The following is a 23,022-nucleotide window of genomic DNA, read 5'->3' on the forward strand; positions in this document are numbered from 1 at the left end:
CGCGCACGACGATGCGACAAAATAGGTGTCCTCCCTAGGCAAAATTGACGTTCCGGACGCGCTGGCGCAGTCCGTTTCGTCATCCGGGGTCGCTCGGACGACGTCGCCGACAATCAGGTCAAAACGCGTCGAAATTCAAACTTCACAAAAAATCGACCTGCGATCGATTGTTTCAAAAATTTCATTCGAGTCTTCGACGGGTAACAGTGCAAGCGATGTGAATTATGGCGATCGGACGTGTTGGCTCTCCGAATTGCGAAGTTTGTGCGCGCGGGAGTGCGAATTGTGCAGAAGGCCACCCTAAGGCTCAAAAAGGTCCTATAGGGATCCCTTTTGGGTTTCCTCATGTTGGTTTCACCCTTCTAAATGCTAGAAGTCGATACCACACACTTGGAACCACAAAAGAGGACGGAAATAGGTCAAATTACAATGAGGCGAGCACCACTTCTAAGGTTCTAAGATAGTCAAAGGGAGATCCCTAAGGCTAGATCCTAAACCCTAAGAGGAAGACTAGACCTCACTAAAAATGAGGTCAACAATGTATTATACCTCCTATCTCACTGACAATGTAAATTTTTGATCTTGGATAATAGATCCAAGTGCTTCTGATCACATGACTGGTGTTGTTCGTGCTCTCACTAACTACCTAAAGTTCACTGACTCTAAATTTATTAGACTTCCTGATGCGTCTCACCCTAGAACTGTTGGAAAATGAGAAGTGAAAGTCTCCAAAGGTATTCATCTCTCTTCCTTGCTATATTTTCCTCATGAGATTGCAGCTTTCTGTCAATTAACAAGCTTACTCATAACTTGAACTGTAGTTTAGAAGCGTGATTACTTCTTAATTATCTTTAGATAACTTAGTACGTTTCTTTAATATTATTTCTAGGTTTTAAATATTTAAACAAAATGAGTAGAAGAGAAACAAATATATAGAGGAGGGAGAACAACAACCAGAAAAATACAAATTTTTACTTATTAATTTTTTTGTTTTATTTAGTGGCTCGTTTATAAATATTTGAATATTAAATTTTAGTAATAGAAATAAAATAATAGAGTTGTAGTTTTCACCGTCCGATTGTTTGTTTCCTTCTTGGTTAATTCATAGTCTCGGTTCAAGTCGTGCCATTTAACCGTCACTAAGAAAAAATTGAAGACGTTGAAGAAACTACTTTTAACCACAACTGAGTGTCCTAAAAACTTGATGATACCAAGGTATTATGCCCTTCAATCTTGTTGACAATGGAATATTTGACCTTGGGTAATAGATCCAAGTGCTTCTGATCACAGACTGGTGATTTTCGTGCTCACAGTAACTACCAAGAGTTCACCGACTCTAAATTTTTTAGACTTATTGATGGGTCTTACTCCATAATTGTTGGGAATGAGCAGTGAAAGCCTCCAAAGTCATTTCCTCAATGAGATTGCAACTTTCTGTCAATTAACAAGCTTACTCATTACTTGAACTGTGTTATTAAATTCCATTATAACACTTGTGAATTTCAAGTTGTGGATTTGAGGAAAGTGATCAACAATGTTGAATTGCACCAAGTTTCATGCCTTGAAGAAAAATTTTCTCTTAACACACAAATGATTTTTTCACCATCATCTTCCCTTATTCCTAAGTCTATTATGTTTGATTCTATTGAAAGTCAAGTAATATTATTGCACCATTATCCGGGTAATACTAGGTTTCATTATGTTGAATCATGTCAATTGGCAAAATATACTCGTCGTGTGTATCATCTATCCTAGTAAAAACCCTCACATCCTTTCTCTATCATCCATAGTGGTTTTTTGGGACCATCAAATTGAAAACCATCAATGAAGTCATATGGTTTGTCTCTTTTATTAATGACCATACTCGATCCACTTAGATATTCCTTATTTAGAAAAAAATCTGAAACTATACAAAGCTTTCAGTCCTTTCATAATATAATTTTCATTCAGTTCTAATGTAAAATTCAGATCCTCAAAACTGGTAATGCAAAAGAATATTTCAATTCTATCTCTAAGCCCTATCTTGCAAAACACAATATCATCCATGTGAATTCTTGTATTGAAACTCCACAGCAAATTAGGATAGCTGAGAGGAAGAATAAATATCTTCTCGAGGTATCTAGGTCTATAAATGCTTTCTCACAATATCCCAAATATTTTCTGGGGAGATGTCGTGCTCACAACTACCTATCTCATTAATAGTATGTCAAACAGGGTCCTTGAATTCAAAGCCTCTCTTGATATTATGATGGAAAAATACCCTCATGTCAGAGCTTTCTCATCAAGTTTTCGTCTAAAAATATTTAGTTGTCTCCTTTGTTCACATTCATCAATCAAACTGCACAAAGTTTGACTCAAAATTCATTAAATTTATCTTTTTTTGGGTATGCTTCTAATAAAAATGGATACATTTGCTATTCTCCCATAAAAAAAAATTATAACTCTATTGGTGTTACCTTTTTTGAAAACTAATCCTACTGCCTAAATTTGATATTCAAGAGGAGATTCCGAGTGAATATCAGACTTGAGATACTACTCTGAATACCACACTGATCGAGAGTCATTACAGCCTATTCTACTTCTCTAACACTACTTGGGATACCACACTGATCCAAAGTTATCACAACATATTGTCCTTCCCTCTAACTATCATGTTTCCCAAGTTGCACTAGTTGAGAATATCCAACCTGGGATTGACAAGGATATTCATGTGTATACCTGGAAAAAGAAATTCATTGATCAGGATAAAGACAATATGCAACTATAAGGTTGTACACAACCAAACCTGAATTGACAATTCTCAGAAGTTCCAAGAGGTGTAATCCAGTAAAGAAGACATAGAAAGTTGCACAAATTATCGTATTCAGGATTAGGTTGCATATAAGAAGTTATCATCAACATATAAAGCTTTCGTATTTAATTTTGATAGTCTGTAGATATCCAAGTCTATTCATGAAGCATTCCAAAGTCCAGAATAGAAAAAGGCAGTTGAAGAGAATGTCCGAGCACTTAATTTAAATGACATAATCTTTACAAATTTTCCTCCAATTAAAAGATTTGTTGGGTGCAAATGGGTCATCAATGCTAAGTACAAAGCAGATGGGAGTATTGAAAGGTTTCAAACTAGGTTGATGGCCAAATATTTCACTGTCTTATGGGATAGACTATCAAAAGACAATTGCTCTAATGACAAAGTTAAACATTGTAAGAGTTTTTTCCTTAGCAGTGAACAAAGAATGGGAACTGCATCAACTTGATATCAAAAATGCATTTCTGAATGGAGATCTTGAGGAAGAAGTGTATATGAAAATCCCACTAGAACTGAAAAATGACTCGAATAAACATCTGATTTATAAACTAAGAAAGTCACTTGATGGCCCCAAATAAACATCAAGAATTTGGTTTGACAAGTTTGCCAAAACCATGAAATATAATGGATACATTCAATGCCAACCGGATCATACACTGTTCTTAAAACATACATAAGAGAAGGCTATACTCATTATCTTTGTAGCTGATATGATTCTGACACGCGATGATGAAAATGAGATTGAGAAGTTCAATGAGGTCCTTGTCATTGAATTTGAACTTAGGGATCTATGATTGATGAGATACTTTATGGGCTTGGAAGTGCCCAAATCCAAGATAGGTATTGTGATATCCCAAAGAAGGTGAATCGTAGACTTACTAAAAGAGACATGAATGCTGGGATGCAAACATTTTGAGACTCCTATGGATTTAAACCAAAAATTTACATTCAGGGGCAGAAAAGACACCATTGAAAAAAGGTAGATACCAGAGATTGGTGGGTAACCTTATCTATCTGTCACACACTAGACCTGATATCACTTACTTTGTCAGCATTGTGTTTTTGTATGAATAAAACAAATGAAAATATTTGGAGATTTGTTGAATATTGAGATTTCTTGTTACTATTTAAAAAATCAGACAATAGGGAGTTGGATGCTTACATTGTTGCTAGTTGGGCAGAATTCACTGATAGAAGGTCCACTTTTGGTTATTGTTCATATCTGGTGAAATTTTGCCACATGGAGGACCAAGAAGCAAACAATGGTGTCTAGAAGTGGTGCATAATTTGGGTATCAGGCACTTGCTTTTGAAATTTGTGAAGGAATGTGGATCCAAAGGTTACTAAGTGAGTTGGGATGCTCCATGGCCAATCTTATAAAGATGTTCTGTGAAAGACAGTCGTTATTAGTAATGCAAAGATCATGTGCATCATGACAGAACCAAGCACATTAAGATTGATAGATATTTTATCTCTGAAAATTTCAATGGAGACATTATTCATTTAATCTGCTTTCCGACTCATCTTCAAGTCATTGATGTTCTTACTAAATCTCTACCTCCAAATAGTTTCACTGATTTAAATACCAAGTTGGGCCTCTACAACATCTATGACCCAACTTGAGGGGGTGTGTGGAATTATGAGTTTCCTATTTTAGTGTTATTTCATTTTATTCTTTTTTTGCTATGTCATATTTCTTTCCTTTAGAGTTAATTTAACTTTCGTAACTTTTAATGGTTGTGATTATATTTAATTCAAGAAACTAGGCTAATGATTGATTTTGCGAGTTTCATATTTCAATTAATTCAGCTGTTTGGTTAACTTTTTAATTATTACTAATGATAGCGCAAAGCTATAAGTTGTAAATATAAATTTTCTGGTCTTATATTATACAGTGAAAATAATATAAATTACTTCCCTATTTTGATCTTTAGTCCTTTTATTTGTTAATTTTATCTAATAGTTGCAGGATTATATCCAATCTTGAATATTCGTTTTATTTTTTCTCAAACAAAGTTGGACTTGTAATTTAGTTCAAGATTAAGCTATCAAAGAGATTTACCATCGGCATTTCTCATCCACCTCCAAGTAGGTTTCACCTCATATGGACATATACATCCCTGTATATCCTTAAGATATGCGAGTAATTTGCGTTGCAATTCTTGCACCTTATGTGGCTATTAAATTTGTGTGGCAAAACGTGCACCTTATATTAGCATTCAATCCATTTGTGTCTATGGAGGTGCAACAAAAGGTTTAAACCTAAAATTTGAACTAACCTGGCTAAATCGATAGTCTTAATTTAGATCTGATCCAGTTGTGATTTGATATTTTGTCTAAATCAACTTAGTTGGTTTGATTTAGCTTTAGATTTTGTAAAGTTGGAATAAACTAAATCACACCAATTTCGCATAATTTATACAATTATAATTTCATATTTCATTTCCATTATCTAGTAGTTATCTGATTAATTTAGTTAGAATCATAATCTTTCTTTGATGTGCATGAAAATCCATATAATTTTAAATGATCCATCAGGCTAGAATAAATCTATCAAAACTAAATAAAACCAATTCATTAAGAACTATTTAAAACCAAAGCAAACTAAATAAAATCAAACTGAAATCTAAAAAATAAATTCCTAAAGATTCACGTTATTGAACTAAATAATTAAACTGATAGCAAGTGGAATCTGTTGGTTTGGTTCGTTTTGGTTTCTCATAATGATAATTAATCATAGAAGATTTTTGAATCTGCATGCACCATTTTTGCTTTAGAGGACATATAATGCGACTATATGACCATAAAAATTACTTTCCCTGTCGATGCATGCATACAATCATCTTGCAAAGGTTCATTTTTGTATTTTCATTCGATGTGTCTATTTCTAAATAATGTGTCTTGCATCATCTTGCAAGGTAATTTTATGCTCTTAAATGGTGCTCATATGACAATAGATGTTAAAACATATTATGAGTCTGCTTGATAGAAATCTTATTCATATTCATTCAAAGATTATTCATAATTCAGATTGACACGAGGGTCTAAAATGTAATAATCATTTTTCTTTTAACTCTAGAAATCTAAATGCATGCAAGATGGTGAAATGCCGAGTTAAATAAAACAAAAAAGAATCAAATAGATGGATTTAGGCCCTTCATGTGTGCATCAAAAATATGACCGCACAATTCTCGAGGAAATCCAACGAGTCGCTTACGAACATCAAAGGACAGTGTATTGGGATAGTCAAAAAAGGAAAACACTAAGCTTTGTTTCCTTTGGTCAGAACTCTGAACTGACCGAGCGGAATCGAATGAATAGAGGACACATAATCCGAGGGACAGTTGTTCGTGACCAGCTCCCTGCCTCAGCCAATTTCAGAATTCTTCACAAAGTTGACTGAAAGGCACTCACAAAACACCTTTCTAATCATATGAAAAGTGTCCCTTGTCTAAGGTGAGCTGCCCGTCAGATTACAATGATACACCCTCCGCCTGACGACCTAAGTTAACCATAATGATAGGAGGGCCTCAAGATTTTCTTGAGAGGGCCGACCGACTAACGACCTTTCAGCCGACCGAATGTTTTTAGAAAACTGGATGACAAGACTAACATGTCATTAAATGCCCCTCTTCAAGCAGTTATGAATACGAAACGGGGCCAATATCAGTTATGAATACTAAAGGATGTCTGAGTCAGTTACAAATATGAAAAAGTGTAATAATGACTTGTAACGTTCCTATTAAAATAGGGGCAAACATGTAATTTTACTAGATATCCCTTGAAGTCATTTCTACAATAAAGTGCGATTAAATTTTAGTCTATCAAAATTTGTGTTGCCATGCACTACCTCTTAGTCTTCCTCTCTCCCTCTGTCTATTCCATTCATCCGTCCTACGCTCTATACTTTGGGTGTGATCTACAGGACGTGTGAATTCAATATCATGATAAATGCATGCTAGATTTTACCAAAAGATTCTTTGAAACCGAACTCTTTAGCAATAAAACTATATAGATAATACTTTAATTCTAAGATTTCTTAGTCAGAAGAAAAAAATGTTTCATCAAATACAAAATTTGGACCCTCAATTGTAGGGTGTGTTGATGATCACCACTCTGTAAAATGAATTTACAAACAAGATCATAAAACACAGAAATGGGAAGGGAGAAAAAATGGTTTGTTTTGACATTTATCATTTGGGAAAATGATCTCTTGGAATTTTATGATATATTCAGCTTTACCCTCGACATGAAAAGACCAAAGAACAAGAAAATTACTTTAATAATATAGGCAATACTAGCTAGAGAAATCCCTAAAACGAGAAAATATTACGTCCGGAGTCCTGACGTAAGTTGCATCCGGACAACGAATGCGATTCACCAGAAGTATTTTTTTCCCTTCTTTCCGCTCCTTCCATGGATCGCAACTGTTATCCGAATGCAGCTTGTCCGTACGTAATATTTTTTCCCCTAAAACACTTTTTTTAACTCAGGTTGATACTGTTGGCAGTTCAAAATTGAATTACATGCATTGTATGAATCACAAACTTTTTGTAACTTGCTCTGCATTTAACCCATAAAGTCAATAAAAATTTTAAAATTACAAGACTGACTAGTTACTTGAGGGGCCGTTTGGCATCCCTTTTCTATATATATATATATATATATATATATATATATATAATTTTATTTATATTTTTACTTGAAATAATACACATTTGATATGCTATAACATGTTTAGTTATTTTTATAAATATTTACAATAATTTTTAGATATTTTGAAAATTAAAAACAAGTTATTTTATTTATTTTAAATAAAACATAAAGATATGTAAAATATATACTAAATAAATATGTTTTAAAAATAAAAACAAAATTAGAAATAAAAAAAATGATCCCGAATAAGCCGTTAGTTGCTCACTGCAAATCCACTCAAAAGACAAAAGCATGAATTCAATATGAGCTCATACTCCATGCGGGAATTCTTGATGATTTGCTTATTTTTTCCTTGCATATTATTTTTCTTGATGAACCTTGATTGTCCATGCAAGTTGCAACACCTAATATTTCGAGAGATTGTTTTATCACGTCTCATGTGAAGGGTTTAATTGCGCAAATACCATCTTACATTTAGAGAGAATTATAAGCTGCCAACCACATTTTTCTTATGGGTTTGTGATCTGATTTTGTTTATCATTTTATAATGATGGAAACACATTATTAAACGGGTACCGCCTTTTATTTTCATTAAGCTTCATATAATTGCTTTTTTTTTTTTTGTCAAAGTCAAAGTTCAAGGCTTTTATAGTTCAAGGCTTTTATACATTAACTTTGATTTAGTTTGTATGATTAGAATGAGAAGAGTGTCGCTTTTATTATCAGAAAAGTGTCATTTTTAGTCCCAAAATTTATAAAAATGCCAATTTTGTTCCCATATTCTTTTAATATAAGTCTGAAATAGTTCCCACAGAACTATTTCAACACTAATTTAGAAAGTCTGGTTATTAATTGAAACTTTTATTTACTTTGGGACTAAAATGACCCTATGTTAAGCAGTTAAGGGACTATTTTTGGCACTTTAATCATTAGAATACATATCCATGCAGGATTCAATGCATGTCCGATACGATCCATTCACCATTCTTTTTTCATCCCAATACAAAGCGCATTTTCATTCATAGATCGTGCCAGGATTTTAATGGCACTAAAATCTATAAAAATTAAACTTTAAGTTATTCACTGTAAATGTCTATTAAATTCTGAAGCTTCTTGATAGAATTTAATAGCTCCAACGCCTTTTCTTGTCCAGTTGCGAGGATGTGTTTCACCTTACATGTCTGCGAATGTATTGCACAAACTTCCAGCTAAAGATATGTAGAGAGAGATCATCAGTTCCCTGCCATTTGGTGAGAATACTGCTTTTTTTTATTACTATTTTCATTCCAAGTTGTAAGCTTAGTTTTTTATTTCTGCAATAAGTTAATGTAATGTAAAATTATTATTATTTGGCTGTTAGACACCTAAGTTTCTTTGGTGGCCTCATTTAAAATATGAATCTATTTGAGAAATGTAGCAGCTTTGTATGATTCAAAGCATATGGTTAATAAGAAATGAGTAGCTTAATGATTTTTTATTAATTGAGTTGGCTAGAGGATTAAGGATTTTTTTATCTCATTAGACCGCTTAACTTATGGCAATTAGGGGTGTAAACGAACCTAACACGAATGAACATAATTTATGTGTGTTCGGTTCGTTTGAAATTTAGTTTGTTTGAAATAAGCTTATGTTTGAAATTGTTCGTGTTTGTTTCTTAACGAACGAGCCGAACACCAGCTGTTCGCGAACGACGAGACATCCCTAATATTAATATATATAAATAATATATTATATTAATTATATAATTTAAATTATATAAATATATAATATTTATTTTAGTATATTATTAATACAGTATATTAATATATTATTATTATTATTAATTTATTATATATTATAATTTATAAAATTTAATTTTTTAAAATATCATAATTTTTTTTATATAATTATTTTAAATTATTTTATATTTCGATCAATAACAATTCAAATACGAACGAACGCATCACTATTCGTGTTTGGTTCATTTAACTAACCAAACTAAAAAAAATTGTTCATGTTTGACTAACCGAACGAAAAAAAATTTGTTCATGTTCGTCTCGTTTACTGATCGAACGAATCGAGCACGAACTCATTGACGAACCAAACACGAATTATTTGCGAACAACGAGCTTTTTTGACAGCCCTAGTGGCAATTGGTTCGGCATGTAAGTAACTAAAAATTAATATTCTTTTTTATAGCTATATTGAAAGTTATAGCTAAATAAAAGGCATTGAATTCTGCAGGAGTAGATATAGACTTAAATCATCTTCCCTGTTATTTGTTGATCACTTGAAAAAATAATAAAGGAATGATGATGCCGCGCCATAAGTTACAAAAAAGAAAAAAACATTAGCAACCAAAAAAAAAATGATCCCATTATTCATCCCAAAATTTTTATTTCAAATATTGTGACTGAATTTGTTTCCTCATATTATTATTATTATTATTATTATGAATGTGCATTGGAAGACATAAGGTTTGGAAAATAGGAACTGATATCAAACCAAAAGAATGAGAGGTTGAAAGTTCATTGATATAATAAATATTAAAATTAATTATAAATTATGTGTCATCAACAAATCTTTATCAAGCACGAATCTCAATGCATATTTATGAAGAATTTTTAAAAATCAAATTGAAGATCATTTGATGCCTCAATTTTAGCATAAGCTTATGGTTAAACTGGTTGTCTTGACAAAATAAACTCAATAATATCAAAATTGGTTTAATACGAGTCCAGTCAAACCCAGATCAGTCCTTTAAATCACTTTTAGAGGTTTTGCATTATCAATTTAATGATCATATTAACCCCAAATTTGACATATTTAATGTCAAATTGAGTGTCTCAATGATGGGGAGCGAATGAACAAAAGATTAGTTAATTTCGAGGTCATTAAGGCCGTCAAACTATTTAAAAACCCCTTATGATTAAGTGGGATCAATATGGGCCCTCCAATCATGTTGTTGGAGAAGTTATTTACTTGGAGATCAAAATGCCCATATCCTAGATACTAGAAATATACCCCTCTTCACTTGAGAAATGGAGGAGAAGAGAAGGAATTCTAATTTATTTTGGACTAAAGACCTAGTGATAATGTTCAACCTCCATAACCATTGACCACCATCGACCACTACCTGTCAGCTGCAATTGACCACCGTCGACCAACCCTTCTCGCCATTGTCGATGACCCCTTCTTGCTAATGTCATACCCAAAATATAGTTGTGTAGTATAACACTCTATCGAAGACCCATCGATAACTTCAGACCATTGTAGCCTTCAACCACAGTCGACCACCATCGACTACCCTTGCTCATCGTCGGCAACCTATGCTTGCTAATATCGTAGTCCAAATATATTTGTAGCATATAACGTCATATTGAAGATATGATGATAACTTTTGTCCTCTATAGCAATCGGCAATCATCGATCATCACCTGTCTCCACCAAAGACCACCATTGGTTGCTCCACATCATTGTCAATAACCCCTTCTTGCTAATGTCGTATCCCAAATACGACATTAATGTATAACACCGTACTGATAAACAGACGATAACTTTTGGTCTCTGTAGTCACCGAAGACCCCTATTTCCAAATGGCATATCCTAAATACGATTGTAACATTATGAAAACTCGACAATAACTTCTACCTTTTATAGCTACCGTCCACTGTCAACCACTATCTGCCTTTATCACTGACCGTCATCGACCAACAACCACCAACCATTTCTGATCACCATCAAACCCAAATTATCATGGTTGTTCCTAACACCTATATTTTTGTTTACGTTGTAATAAATGTAGTATTAGTATAAAATTATAATAGTGTTCTCACCAAGAAAAAGGCTCCCGACACTAACTACAACCTATATGTCTAAATACTATTCTTATGGACTTCAATTACGGAGCCAACTGAGAATATTCGAGTCACGAACTATGGCATATGTGACCAAGTGTTGATATTGCAATCACCAACTATGACTTATGTGGCCATGTGACAATACTGTGGTCTCCAACTATGTCCTTAGTAGCCAACTAATGTTATTGCAGTCACCAACTGTGGCCTCTGTGGCTAACTGACGATATTGCATTCTCCAACTATGGCCTTTATAAGCAATTAAAACTATTGTAACCCCGAAATACAGTTTATGTGGCCAACTAACAATGTTGCAGTCTCCAACTACGGCCTTTACGATCAACATATATTATTGCAATCACCAACCATAACTAATGTGACCAACTAACAATATTGAAGTCACCAACTAATGCCTATGTGGCTAACTACTACTGTTACAAATTTCAAGTACAAGCTCTGTGGACAACAACAACTATTGTAGTCAACGACTACAACCATCATGATCAACTATATTTGCTGTGACCCAATTATGAATATTCTAGTTGAACTACTGTTGTACATATGTAATTATCAATTTTGTAATTTCATCTTCTCTAATTCAAGAGAAAAATAGACATGTGTACTTACAATTATATAATGATGTACTTTTCCAGGGCAAGACCAAACAGTTTTTTTCTTCTTTTTTTAAGGTCATTCTATGTAAAAATTTGAGTTTCTCCTCCTACTAATTTAATATTATTTATGTGTGTGTTGGATCTGCGTGCAACACTAAGATGTTAAGAAGTCGTTTGGTTGAGTGAATTAGTGGTGTACTGTAAATCTTTCAAAGGGATTTGAGAAAACACTTAAAACTTCTAATAACACGTATTGTATTATTTTTAAATCTAATGAAAAATCATAAATTGATATCTTTTTGGAAGCAAGCTTACACACTTATAAAATTTTACATCTAAAATATAACTAGTCAGTAACATTGTGTGTTGGGAAAAATATCGAGATATTCGAAAATAATTAAAAAAAAAATACTTCTAATGAATCTGACCATAAATCAAAGTTCTTACTGCAATTGAGTAGGGCTGTAGAAAAATTTCTTCATTGGTGAGTAGTTTATCTTCGACTTGCCGAGCAGCTCAACATCGATTTATTCGTTAAGCAAACGAATCAAATATATAAAAAAAAAAAATTAGAGATCGAATTATAAATTAATTAGATAATAAATAAATAGTATGTAAAAGTTAATTTATTGATATGGTATAAAAAACAATGTGCGAGCACAAATATTGAAAAAAATTGATTGTTTAGTGAAGACACAATAGCGACGCACGGAAGCATTGACCGGCCGATTATTATCCACCTAGACCAGTACGAAGAGACCCGTTCGAGCGGACCCTGGGTTATCCCCTAAAAATCGCAATACCATCAGCCTGACCGATCAGCTTGCCCGAAGAGCTCACGAATCGGTATAATCCACCTACACGGAAGCACCCATTGATAGGTATATCAATCTTATATTTGTGAAATACTAAAATAACCCCTTATTATCCTTATAAAGTGAGGGCATAACTGTAATCTTGTATCAGTACCCTCATATGTTTATAATTAGGAGTCATCTATCTGGTAGTCGTTATGAATTTTTAATGTTCATTACTGTGTTTTCTTTATCTTTTTCCTCTCTACGAAGCTCAATTACTTAGTTGTATCTCACGAATAATATCAGATTCGACATATATCTTTGATATGATATGATTTGTAAAAATATAAAAAATAAGATTCATAAGAATTGATTGTACATCACTTAAAATAGTAATTATTAAATTTTTAGAAGTGAAATATTTATTTTCATAACTTGGGCGTAACTTCTTTTTTCATCACTTCTATTTTAATTAAGGTTATAATCTGGCCGTGCGAAGTCGAGTATATCATAAATTGGACTTGGCTTTGATAGAATTATAAGCTACTCTTATTCGACTTGAGCTTGCGTCGAGCTCTCACACATTGTTCGAGCATGACCTATTTAAAATTTGTAATATTTGTACTTAATTTATTTATGACCAAGTGAAGGGACATTTAAAGGAGCAAAATATTCAAACAAGTATATAAATTTTCATATAAAAAATATAAATTTCACAAATCTAAATAAATAAGCAATTGAATAAACAAAAGTAATATTCCCTTTTAGAATTCCATCATGTCAATTTTTAAATAGTTAATAATTATTAATAAAATAAATATATGATTAATAATCAATCTAAAAATATTATTGATATAATAATATAATACTATTAAATTCATAATTAAATAAATTCTTGCAAATTAAATTTAATTCAAATAATTATATATGATACAAGCTATATTTAAATTTTGAACAATAAATAAATTTGTTTGTGAATATAAATGGATAAGTTCAACAATATTCATACTTATTTCATTTAAAATTTAAATTTTAAAAGATTATTCAAATTTATTTATTTATTAATTTTAACAAACTTTAATCAACCCTACTTTTACTCTTTAGGTCGATGATGATGTAATAAAAAAAGTGGTTAAGGCAAAATTTTGCCACGTGGCTGCTCTTTGTCCTGTCCTTGCCGCGAAAAATTATTGCATACGGACACCTCATGCAGAGATGCAAGCGGTGTCTGATCATTACCGTACATCACAGCGATCTACGGTCAAGATGTATTTCGGTTTTTTTTTAAAAAAAAAAATTTAAATGAGACCCACCGAAATACATTCTGACCGTCAGAATCAGACCGTATGCAATAATTTTTCCCTTGCCGCAAGAAACTCTTTGCCCACAACGAAATAGACAGATGCTTCCAGCTTGTTGATTGTTTTGAAGACTGTGGGTTTGAATTAATAGTAAAGTAAAATATTAATTATTTCTGATAACTACAATCACAGCTAATATAAAATATCTTCGGTCAGTGTAGCACTCTTTTTTCTTGAACACCAAAATATTTTCGATTTACCAAAGGGGGAGAAAAAAGCCCATTTTCTTTGGATGGGTAAGATTTTATTTACTCAATAATAATATTAATAATAATCATTGATGAGTTTTATAAGATCTGTGGTGTTAGAGTAATAAATTTAGGCTGTCAAAAAAACTCGTTCGCGAACACCTCGTATTCGACTTATTCGTTAAGTAAATGAGCCGAACACGAATAATTTTTTAAAGCTCAAATTATTAACGAGTTGGACACAAATAACTTTTTGTTTGCTCGTGTTCGGTTCGTATTAGCTCGAAATAAAAATATATATATTATATAATTATTTATATAATAATATATTACATATAATATTTATATACTAATACATTATATATATTTATATCTAAGTTTAAATTGTAACAACTCGTGTGATAATTTTATTATGTGCTTCTTTTGCATACATTTGATCCATATTTGAATCTAACACTCTACATCTATTTTCTCTAATGTAATTTTAACGAGCCAATTTCGAGCTAAACACCGGCTGAACACAAACACAAATATTTAAAAAGAGTCGAACACAAACACATTGTTCGCGAGCCGATTTCGAACACGAGCAATTTTGAACGAGCCGAACACGAGCCAAGCTTGAGCTCTCTCAAGCTCTACTCGTTTACAACCCTAGTCTTAACATTGGATGAAAATTTAGCACACACACAAATAAAAGAGAAGCAAAAGGAGACACATCAATTTTTATGTGAAAACCCATCGAAAAAGAAGAAAATACATTGTCTGACCCAATCAACATACTCAACTATGTATTTATAATTACATAGACTCATTCTTTTCTAAAATTAGAGAAGAGGAAATTGTAAAGTTAATGTGCAACGATATTTTAGAAATAGACATAACGGGCGTGAAAGCCATAATTAATTGCTATGAAGGTAGCGAAGCGACCCACCATAAATGTTGTAAATGGTGACTTTAGTGTCAGCTTGTTGTAGAGGCCTTAATTGAAAGTCATGGTAGTTTTTGGTCATATAGGTCGTAAGTGGTAGCTTCAGGGCCATCGATTAGCATCGACGATTGTAATAGAGTTGTGATGGCGTTTGTAAGTCACAGAGACCGGAGTTGGGAGTTGCATGAGTTGTGAGCCACATAGGTTACATTAGTCACATAGGCGCTAACAGAGAACTGTTATAACACACGTAGGCTGCAGAGGTAAGAATTGAGAGCTGCATGAGTTATTGATCATGTAAGTTGTAAGACATGGTAGGGAGCTGTGAGGAGAGATCTTCAGGAGTTTAGAGAAAATCACTATATTTTGAGTATGGCGGTTGTAAACAATTATTATGAAGAGTTACACCATGCTTAGGGTTCATTATTATCCAATCTTTGAAATGTTTTGTTACACCTTATTCAGGGTATGTCATTACATCGTATTCGGGATGCGTCCTTACACCATCTTTAAGGTGTGTCGTCACATAATTTTCAAAGTGCATCATTATATTGTCATTGGGACGTGACATATATAATGTTCGGGATGATGCGATGCTCTATCGAATGTTTCATTACTCCACAACATACACTGAGATTCCTTGATATACCTGGTGATTTAGGAAAAAGTAAAGGCGATTGTGGTCGATGGAGTCGGGCGACCGGTGGTCAATAATGTTCGACAGTAACAGGAGCGGGTGTCGTTCACTAAACCTTTGATGCAGAGCACTGTAATTCAATTTGTTTTTCTCATTATCTAAGCACAGAGTCGGCTCTTCATGAAAGGGGTAAGACTATTTATAAATTATAAAAAATGTATCTCTACAAATAAAGAACGAATTAAGACCATCCATCAGTCGACCCAAAGAGATTTTCTCGATCAGACAACATTTTGCAAATATTGAAATGCCTTAACAGTGCCAGAATTGAGTGATTTTAGGTTTGTTGCATTCGTCTCTTCAATACATTCAATTTTATTATAAGCTTGGCAGATTTGGAATCTATTTGACATTGCAATTATGTAATAAATGTTTTCAAAAGTGATTTAAAATTTTGAAATAGACTTAATCTAACTCAAATTGAACCAACTTCAGTGTCTTTAGGTCTGTTTTGTTGAGCCAATCAACTTACATGTAAATTTATTGAAATTGAAATTCAGGATGATTTTTAATTTAAATTTAAATGTTTCTAGCTAAAAAATGCTTTGAGATTAGTGTCATGTCTTAGGATTCATTAAAATTTGTTGATGGCATAACAATAACAATGTTATTATTATTATTATTATTATTATTATTATTATTATTATTATTATTATTATTATTATTAAATTTATATAATTAATCTTTCTAAAAAATAAAAAATACCTAGTAAAATAATATTACCTTTTTTAAAAAAATAAATTTAAATAAATATGTATAATCTTAAGAAAATATAAAAAGACAAATGGTTAAACTTAAAGATGCATTTTAGGTCAAATTTGAATCAATCTCGAGTTTGTGAGTAAAAATTGGGTCAATCTCGAGTTTATGAGTAAACACAAAGTCAATCTAAAAATAAATTAAATAGGTTAAAATTTTAGACCATAACATAACCTCCCAAACATGAATTCTTTGAGTGAAGTTTATATCGAGTTACAGTCGGGTTAATTACTAACACATCTACACTTTTATTATTTATGGCATTTATCCAATAAACGACCAAATAGTCTTAAACATCAAAACAAAAGTATGATATTATATTATTTTTTAGCTGAACAATGTTGCTTACCCTTTATTTCTTCTAATAATAGTTCTCTTTTTTCTATCAATATGTACACTACATGGGCTAAATTATTACGTGGGTAGTTCACAAGCTACCCTAAAATTGAATTATTTACATAATTTTTTTCAGTACAATACGATTATAAGAGGTTTAAAATACATGATTTGATCACGAGGGTTCATAATATGACATAAAACAAGGTTATACTGAAAAAGAAAAAAAAAAAAAAACTCATACATCCGTGTTGTCGTGAACAAAATATGTAAATAATCGATAAATTTGTTAGTACGAGAACAAAAATGATTCTAAGATAAATGAATTCAAAGTAAGAATTCATTGCATGACATAAAACAAGATTGCGCTAAAGAAAAATTTCAGATACAACTGTCATAATGAAGAAAATATGTAAATAATCACTAAACCCGCTATAATGAGAACAAAAATTATTCTAAAATGCACGATTTGAGTGTAAGGGTAAATAGCATGACATAAAACACAATTGTGCTGAAAAAAAATCTCAAATACAACCATATTATACCGAACAAAACATATAAATAATCACCAAATCCGTTATAAAGATAAAAAAAAAATTTTAAATAAATGATTTGAAAGTAAAGATATATAACATGGCATAAAACACAGTTTTATTGAAAACAAATCTCTGATACAACTGTATTGTACAGAACAAAATATGTCAAGAATCCAATTTTAGATTGGAGTTTGAACATAGAGTACCATCCGGACTCCGCACGTAATATTTTCTTGATGTCTAGAGATTCGACAACATTCCGACATGCACTAGCTATTAATATTTCTTAATATTAGTTGACAACTACACATAGTTATGTGGATCATCTTGCTTAAGCATAAATTTGATGCCTCTGTTGCATTCCAAAATTTTTTGATATAATCATTACTCAATTCAATTTCTAGATAAAGTTTTTTATATTTACAATGCCAAGAATTAATTATATACTCATTTGATAAACTTAGTATTTTATATCAATGCTATTTTATTGTCAAAACATATTAAAATAACATTGTTGAACAAACTAGAAACTCCTAAACAACAACAACCTCATAGTTAACATCTAGATTCCATCCTAAATTCTTAAATAAATGTGTTCTAACAAGTACTATCATTATTATTACAAAATAAGACTCTATATGAACTTTTTATATAATGAAGCTAATTATTCATCTCTTAAGATATTTGAGTGCCTTGTGTTTATGATAAGATATTACAAGATAATTAGTTATTGTAATAAGTTAATAATAAGAGTAATTAATTAGTTAAAAATTAGTGATGACGAACTAATAATTCCTATACAATCATAAACTGACCCCGTTTAGAGAATTGAGGGAACAAATAAACAATGAGGTAAAATTCTCCCAAGTTCATGTTCATTTCAAAAAAATTTGAGAACATCCTTGAATTGCCCTTAATCATGATCTTATAAATGAGTTCATATCAATGATGCTCTCATCACAATACTCTTCTAATCCATCTTCCTATTGTTGTCTCATCACTACTCAAATTCAAATTTAACATTCAACATCCGCATCTTCCACAATTTTGTCAGGCTGCAACTGTCCATATTACAATCTCATCCCTCCTGCATGCCAACTGTAACTCCAATCATGTCCAACTACGCCAACCAAATTTAGTCAACCACGAATCTTGGCTCCAACATTTCTTCCTCCTAACAAGTCCTCTAATTGCATCGGATGCACACACTCCTTCGCTGCATTGACCTCTATGCTAGCAACTCTTATCCCTCTTTAATTTTCTCACAAATATTTTTGGACTGCCTTCATTCACTCTCTCCCTCCCTTCCATCCCACTACTATTTCATAAATCTCACCCAATCTAACCATACTAAATTTCACTAGACTCCCTCACTATCTCAAGGACCATCAATCTAGCCCGAGTCTTCCATGTTCAAGCTAACCCTGAGAGGTCTCTCCTCGCCACCATTCACAACATCTCCCACTGAGTTTAATCTTCAAGAAATCATGCCATTAACTGAAAATAGACTAACAAAATCAAGCACACTTTAGACGACCAAAGCTTGTTTAGTCACCAAATATATACATTTAACAAAAGACAAACAATATGATAGTTGAAGTAACTCACAAATCATCATTCCATGGTCTTAAACATACATAAGAGATTGCATAAAACAACAGTAACTACATAAATAATTGGCAATATATAATTAAGAAAAATATCCACTATTAAGCCAATTGAAAGCTAAAATAGCCTGAAACTTACAAGCAACTCATCCAAAATTATCCACTGATCTTTGCTTTAGAGCAAAGCTTCTCCCGAGGAACAATCTTGTATTTTCCAGTTAATTCTTGCTGCATTTATAAAACAAGAGTTCTTATTTTCATGAAATCAATAACATATCCAACCATATTGAATAAAAAATAACCAAAGCAATTGAAAATTTAAATCAGCAGAATAAATTCTCCGCACAATCGAATTTATTAAATCTGAATTTGCATCTTTAAAAAACCAAACGCAAACGAATATTTGAGGGATCGAACCCGAGTGAGAGTGGACTTACTACTGACGGATTAACTGTCACACACACACACACAGAGAGATCCATGTTAACCCTCTTAAGATATAGGGATTATTGAGTGTGTAGTCCACACATATGAATTGGTGATATTTCGATAAGATTAGTGAAATACCATCATAATACTATCAAAATACCATTAAATTCACATTTATCTGCACCTATCTCATCCACAAACGATAATTTTTTATTTTTCCAGAAGATAAAAGAAATAAACGAATGAACGGAACAAAAAAAACAAAACCAAATCAGTGACTAATGTTCTCACCTTCTTCCACAGCTGCGTATGCTCCTCGCAGAACCCAGCAACAATTCCAACTCCCTTCCCCTCCTTATACTCAATAGAAAGCCCCTTCTCCAATCCACAAGAAACATGGAACCCTAATCCACACTTCGACTCCGAGCACTCAATTCCACACCCACGATTCACCCCGCAGATGTAACAATCAATACCCCACCTCTTCTCCGGCACTCCCGAACAATCAATCCCCTCTCTCCCCACTGGATCTCGAAAGAATACCTCAGGAACAAGAAGCCCGCACAGAATATGAGCCCATTGTCTTTTATCTTCCATTGGTTTCACTGCTCCCCCCTTCTTCGGACAGAGAAGGCAATCAAAATCCCATTTTTCTTCCTCCCCCTTCCTCTGGCACCTCAAACAGAACCAATCTCCTTCAGGTATTGAGTGGATCAGAGGGCTTCCATAGCAAGAAGCATGGACCATTAACTCACAGCCATCGCAGAAGACGATGGGATCTGCTGGCTCGCCGTCGGTGCCTTGGCATACAGAGCAGACGACACCATCGTCTTCCTCTTCTTCAATTTCTGTGTATGGTTGAAGATTGCAGGATTTGTCATGTTCGTGGAGAGGAAACAAGGGGTTGGGACCCCAGATCCTTTTCTTTGCGGGGAGGCAGATTGAGGTGAGGGGATGGTGAGAATCTAATCGTTTTTTGGCTGGGAGGAATTTGGGAGAGATGGGGGATTCAATCAAAAACGCATCTTGGTGCTGATTTTGATGAAAAAGCTTGAATCTTTTAGAGGGAGGTAAGTCATGGAGGTTGCCCTTCATCTAATCGGGCGGATGAGGCTTGCTGCTGCGAGTTGAAGGGAAAGGTTACAGTTTGAGATCGGTGAGGAAGACGGCTTTGGGAAGGCAAAGTATGAATCAAAACGCGGGAAGAGAAGGATTTGGAGGAGGAGAAACAGGGCCGCGGGAACCTGAGGAGATTTATTTGAATTTTCGGATTAGATTTTGGTTTTTGGAAAATTGAAAGTATTGTTTCCCTCGTGGACTCCTGGATTGTTTCGCTGCCTTTCAATTTCGCGGGCGCGCGAAAAGATGAGCCGGTTTTTTTTATTATTATTTTATAGGATATATATATATATATATATATATATGTTATATTGGGCGTAATATAAGAACTATTATATTAATAACAGGTATATAATTAAATATCTGTAAGGAAAAGTTTATTTATTTGATATTTTTTACATTAAAACCCGTTCTTTTATCAAACTGTGTTTCGCGAGGATTTTGAGTAGAAAGTGTGGGATTCAAATTTTAGGATTTTTGTGTCGGCATTGTGTCGGACACATTTGACCCAATCAAGTAACTGCAGAGAACTTTTTATTTGTTATCGCATTTTCGTTGTATTTACATTGGAGGTAGTTTGGAAAATATAGAGCTGCTTGTGGAGTCCAATCTCGAGCTGACACGTGGAAAGTTGGAGCCCGCCCTATCGAATATTCCCTTACATTATTCTGAATATTTTCGCATTATTCATATGTTATTGGTGTATTATTGAATTGTTATTCATGTCAGGGAATATTTTTCGCATTTTTAATGTGTTATTGGCGTGTTATTCATGAATAACACATCAATAACACATGAATAACGCGAAGAGAATATTTCTATGACACGTTCGAGTCGGGTCGCGCATTTTTAATGTATCATTGGTGTGTTATTCATGTGTTATTGTTGTGTTATTGAAATAATATTTTTCGTGTTATTCCTGTGTTATTGGTATTATTGTTTAAGGGACAATAATATATCAAAGTCAACTCAATAACACATTAATAACACATGAATAACGCGAAAAATATTCAGAATAACACGAAGGGAATATTCTTATAACACGGCGGGCCGGGTCGTGCGTTTTCATTCTTTTTTTTTTATTTTTTATGAAGGTGGGCCACAATTTTCTACGTGTCAGCTCTAGATTGGACTCCTCAAGTAGCTCTGTATGTAGAGTCCTGATGTAATATTTTTTGGGTAGCTTGAGGCTTTCAAGTAAATTATTTGTGTCAAGTTATTAAACACAAATTCCACCCCAACTCTTCACAATTCAAGTTTTGACATTTTAGTATAGTTTTTTTTATTTTGAATTAATGGAGGCAAAGTAAATACAAAATCCGAAGCAAACATCAGAATCCAGAATCTAGTTTTCGCCGCATTTCATATGTAAATCCGACGTTTATATTTACATCAGAAAAATCCGACACAAATATCAGACACTGCTTACAACATCTTTTTGTAGTGGACGTACTTCTATTTTTCATGAGTATTAACAATTTAAGGTGTGAAAAAGGCAAAATAGATTTGGGGGTGAAAATCGTTATTTGATCAGTTTTGAGTGTAATATATGTAACAAGACCCTTTTTTTTTCTTAATATGTGAGATTCATTCTTAAACCTAAATCTCTTACAAATTTTATATGATGACATAATTTGTATGAAAAAAATTATGTTTATGCAAATATGTTGTGAGCAGTAGGCCACATTAAGAAAATGCTAGCAACAACCCAAATTTAAAAAAAAAAAATTGGAAGCGATGTAACGGAGGATCGAACCTCCGTTGTATCGCTGCATTGCGTCCGTTGTCCGCACGTCCGTACTCCACTGTGATTTTAAGCTGTTCGGAAAGCCATTTGTGGTGAAGAGCAAACATAACACTTATTCGATGTTTTAAATTACTTTATCATTTGGTGGTATACATGATATTAAAAACTCTTAATGAAATTCTTACAATATTGTATTCAGAAAAAATATTAAATGAAGTTAAGTTAGGTGGTTGACTCTTAATTGATTTAAAAATATATGTGGTAAATGAAAAATATTTCAATCAAACAAGCTTAAGAGTTTTGAGATTTGCATAGGTTTGGAAAGAAGAGAATTAAAAGAAATAGGGTTAAGTTATTAGAATTTAATGAAGATCAGACCCTAAAATGAGATTTGCATATTCATTATTACATATATATTCTGCTTAAAGAATCAAGAAGTCCACATGAGAACTAATAACATCACTTTAGTTGTAGCAATGCTTTGAGATTACTTGAAGATAATTAATAGATAAGTTTGGGATAATTGAAGCAAGCTAAATTTAGATATTTTTACACTAAATTCTATGTTTTCTTCTTTATTTATTATGATTTTATGCTTATAAA

At 32.8% G+C, this 23,022-nt stretch overlaps 2 protein-coding genes across 3 annotated transcripts in view; one reads left to right on the top strand and one right to left on the bottom strand.

Annotated features, from left to right (window-relative positions):
* LOC110020337 (polynucleotide 5'-hydroxyl-kinase NOL9) overlaps positions 1–8,858 on the top strand; it is a 60,587-nt gene extending 51,729 nt beyond the window's left edge. For both annotated transcript variants that reach the window (XM_020718401.1, XM_020718402.1), the window contains exon 10: positions 8,619–8,858. In XM_020718401.1, coding sequence (XP_020574060.1) covers positions 8,619–8,687 — 69 coding nt within the window. In that variant the 3' untranslated portion in view covers positions 8,688–8,858. The remainder of the gene's footprint in view (positions 1–8,618) is intronic.
* A 10,284-nt stretch (positions 8,859–19,142) lies between these two features.
* Positions 19,143–20,841, bottom strand: LOC110020287 (protein Jade-1). Its single transcript, XM_020718339.1, has 2 exons — positions 19,845–20,841; positions 19,143–19,352 (listed from the first exon to the last, which is right to left on the bottom strand). Exons 1-2 carry the CDS (start codon positions 20,646–20,648, stop codon positions 19,281–19,283), a joined length of 876 nt encoding a protein of 291 aa, XP_020573998.1. The 5' UTR covers positions 20,649–20,841; the 3' UTR covers positions 19,143–19,280.
* Positions 20,842–23,022: the final 2,181 nt, after the last annotated feature.

Source organism: Phalaenopsis equestris, unplaced genomic scaffold (assembly GCF_001263595.1).
Source record: "Phalaenopsis equestris unplaced genomic scaffold, ASM126359v1 Scaffold000094, whole genome shotgun sequence".
Taxonomy (NCBI): domain Eukaryota; kingdom Viridiplantae; phylum Streptophyta; class Magnoliopsida; order Asparagales; family Orchidaceae; genus Phalaenopsis; species Phalaenopsis equestris.

Bases quoted from the DNA above. Each gene is read 5' to 3' on its own strand.
- LOC110020287 (XM_020718339.1), bottom strand. From the start codon at position 20,648: ATGAAGGGCAACCTCCATGACTTACCTCCCTCTAAAAGATTCAAGCTT. The intron at 19,353-19,844 runs GTGAGAACATTA...TTATAAATGCAG, and splicing joins ATACGCAGCTGTGGAAGAAG to CAAGAATTAACTGGAAAATA.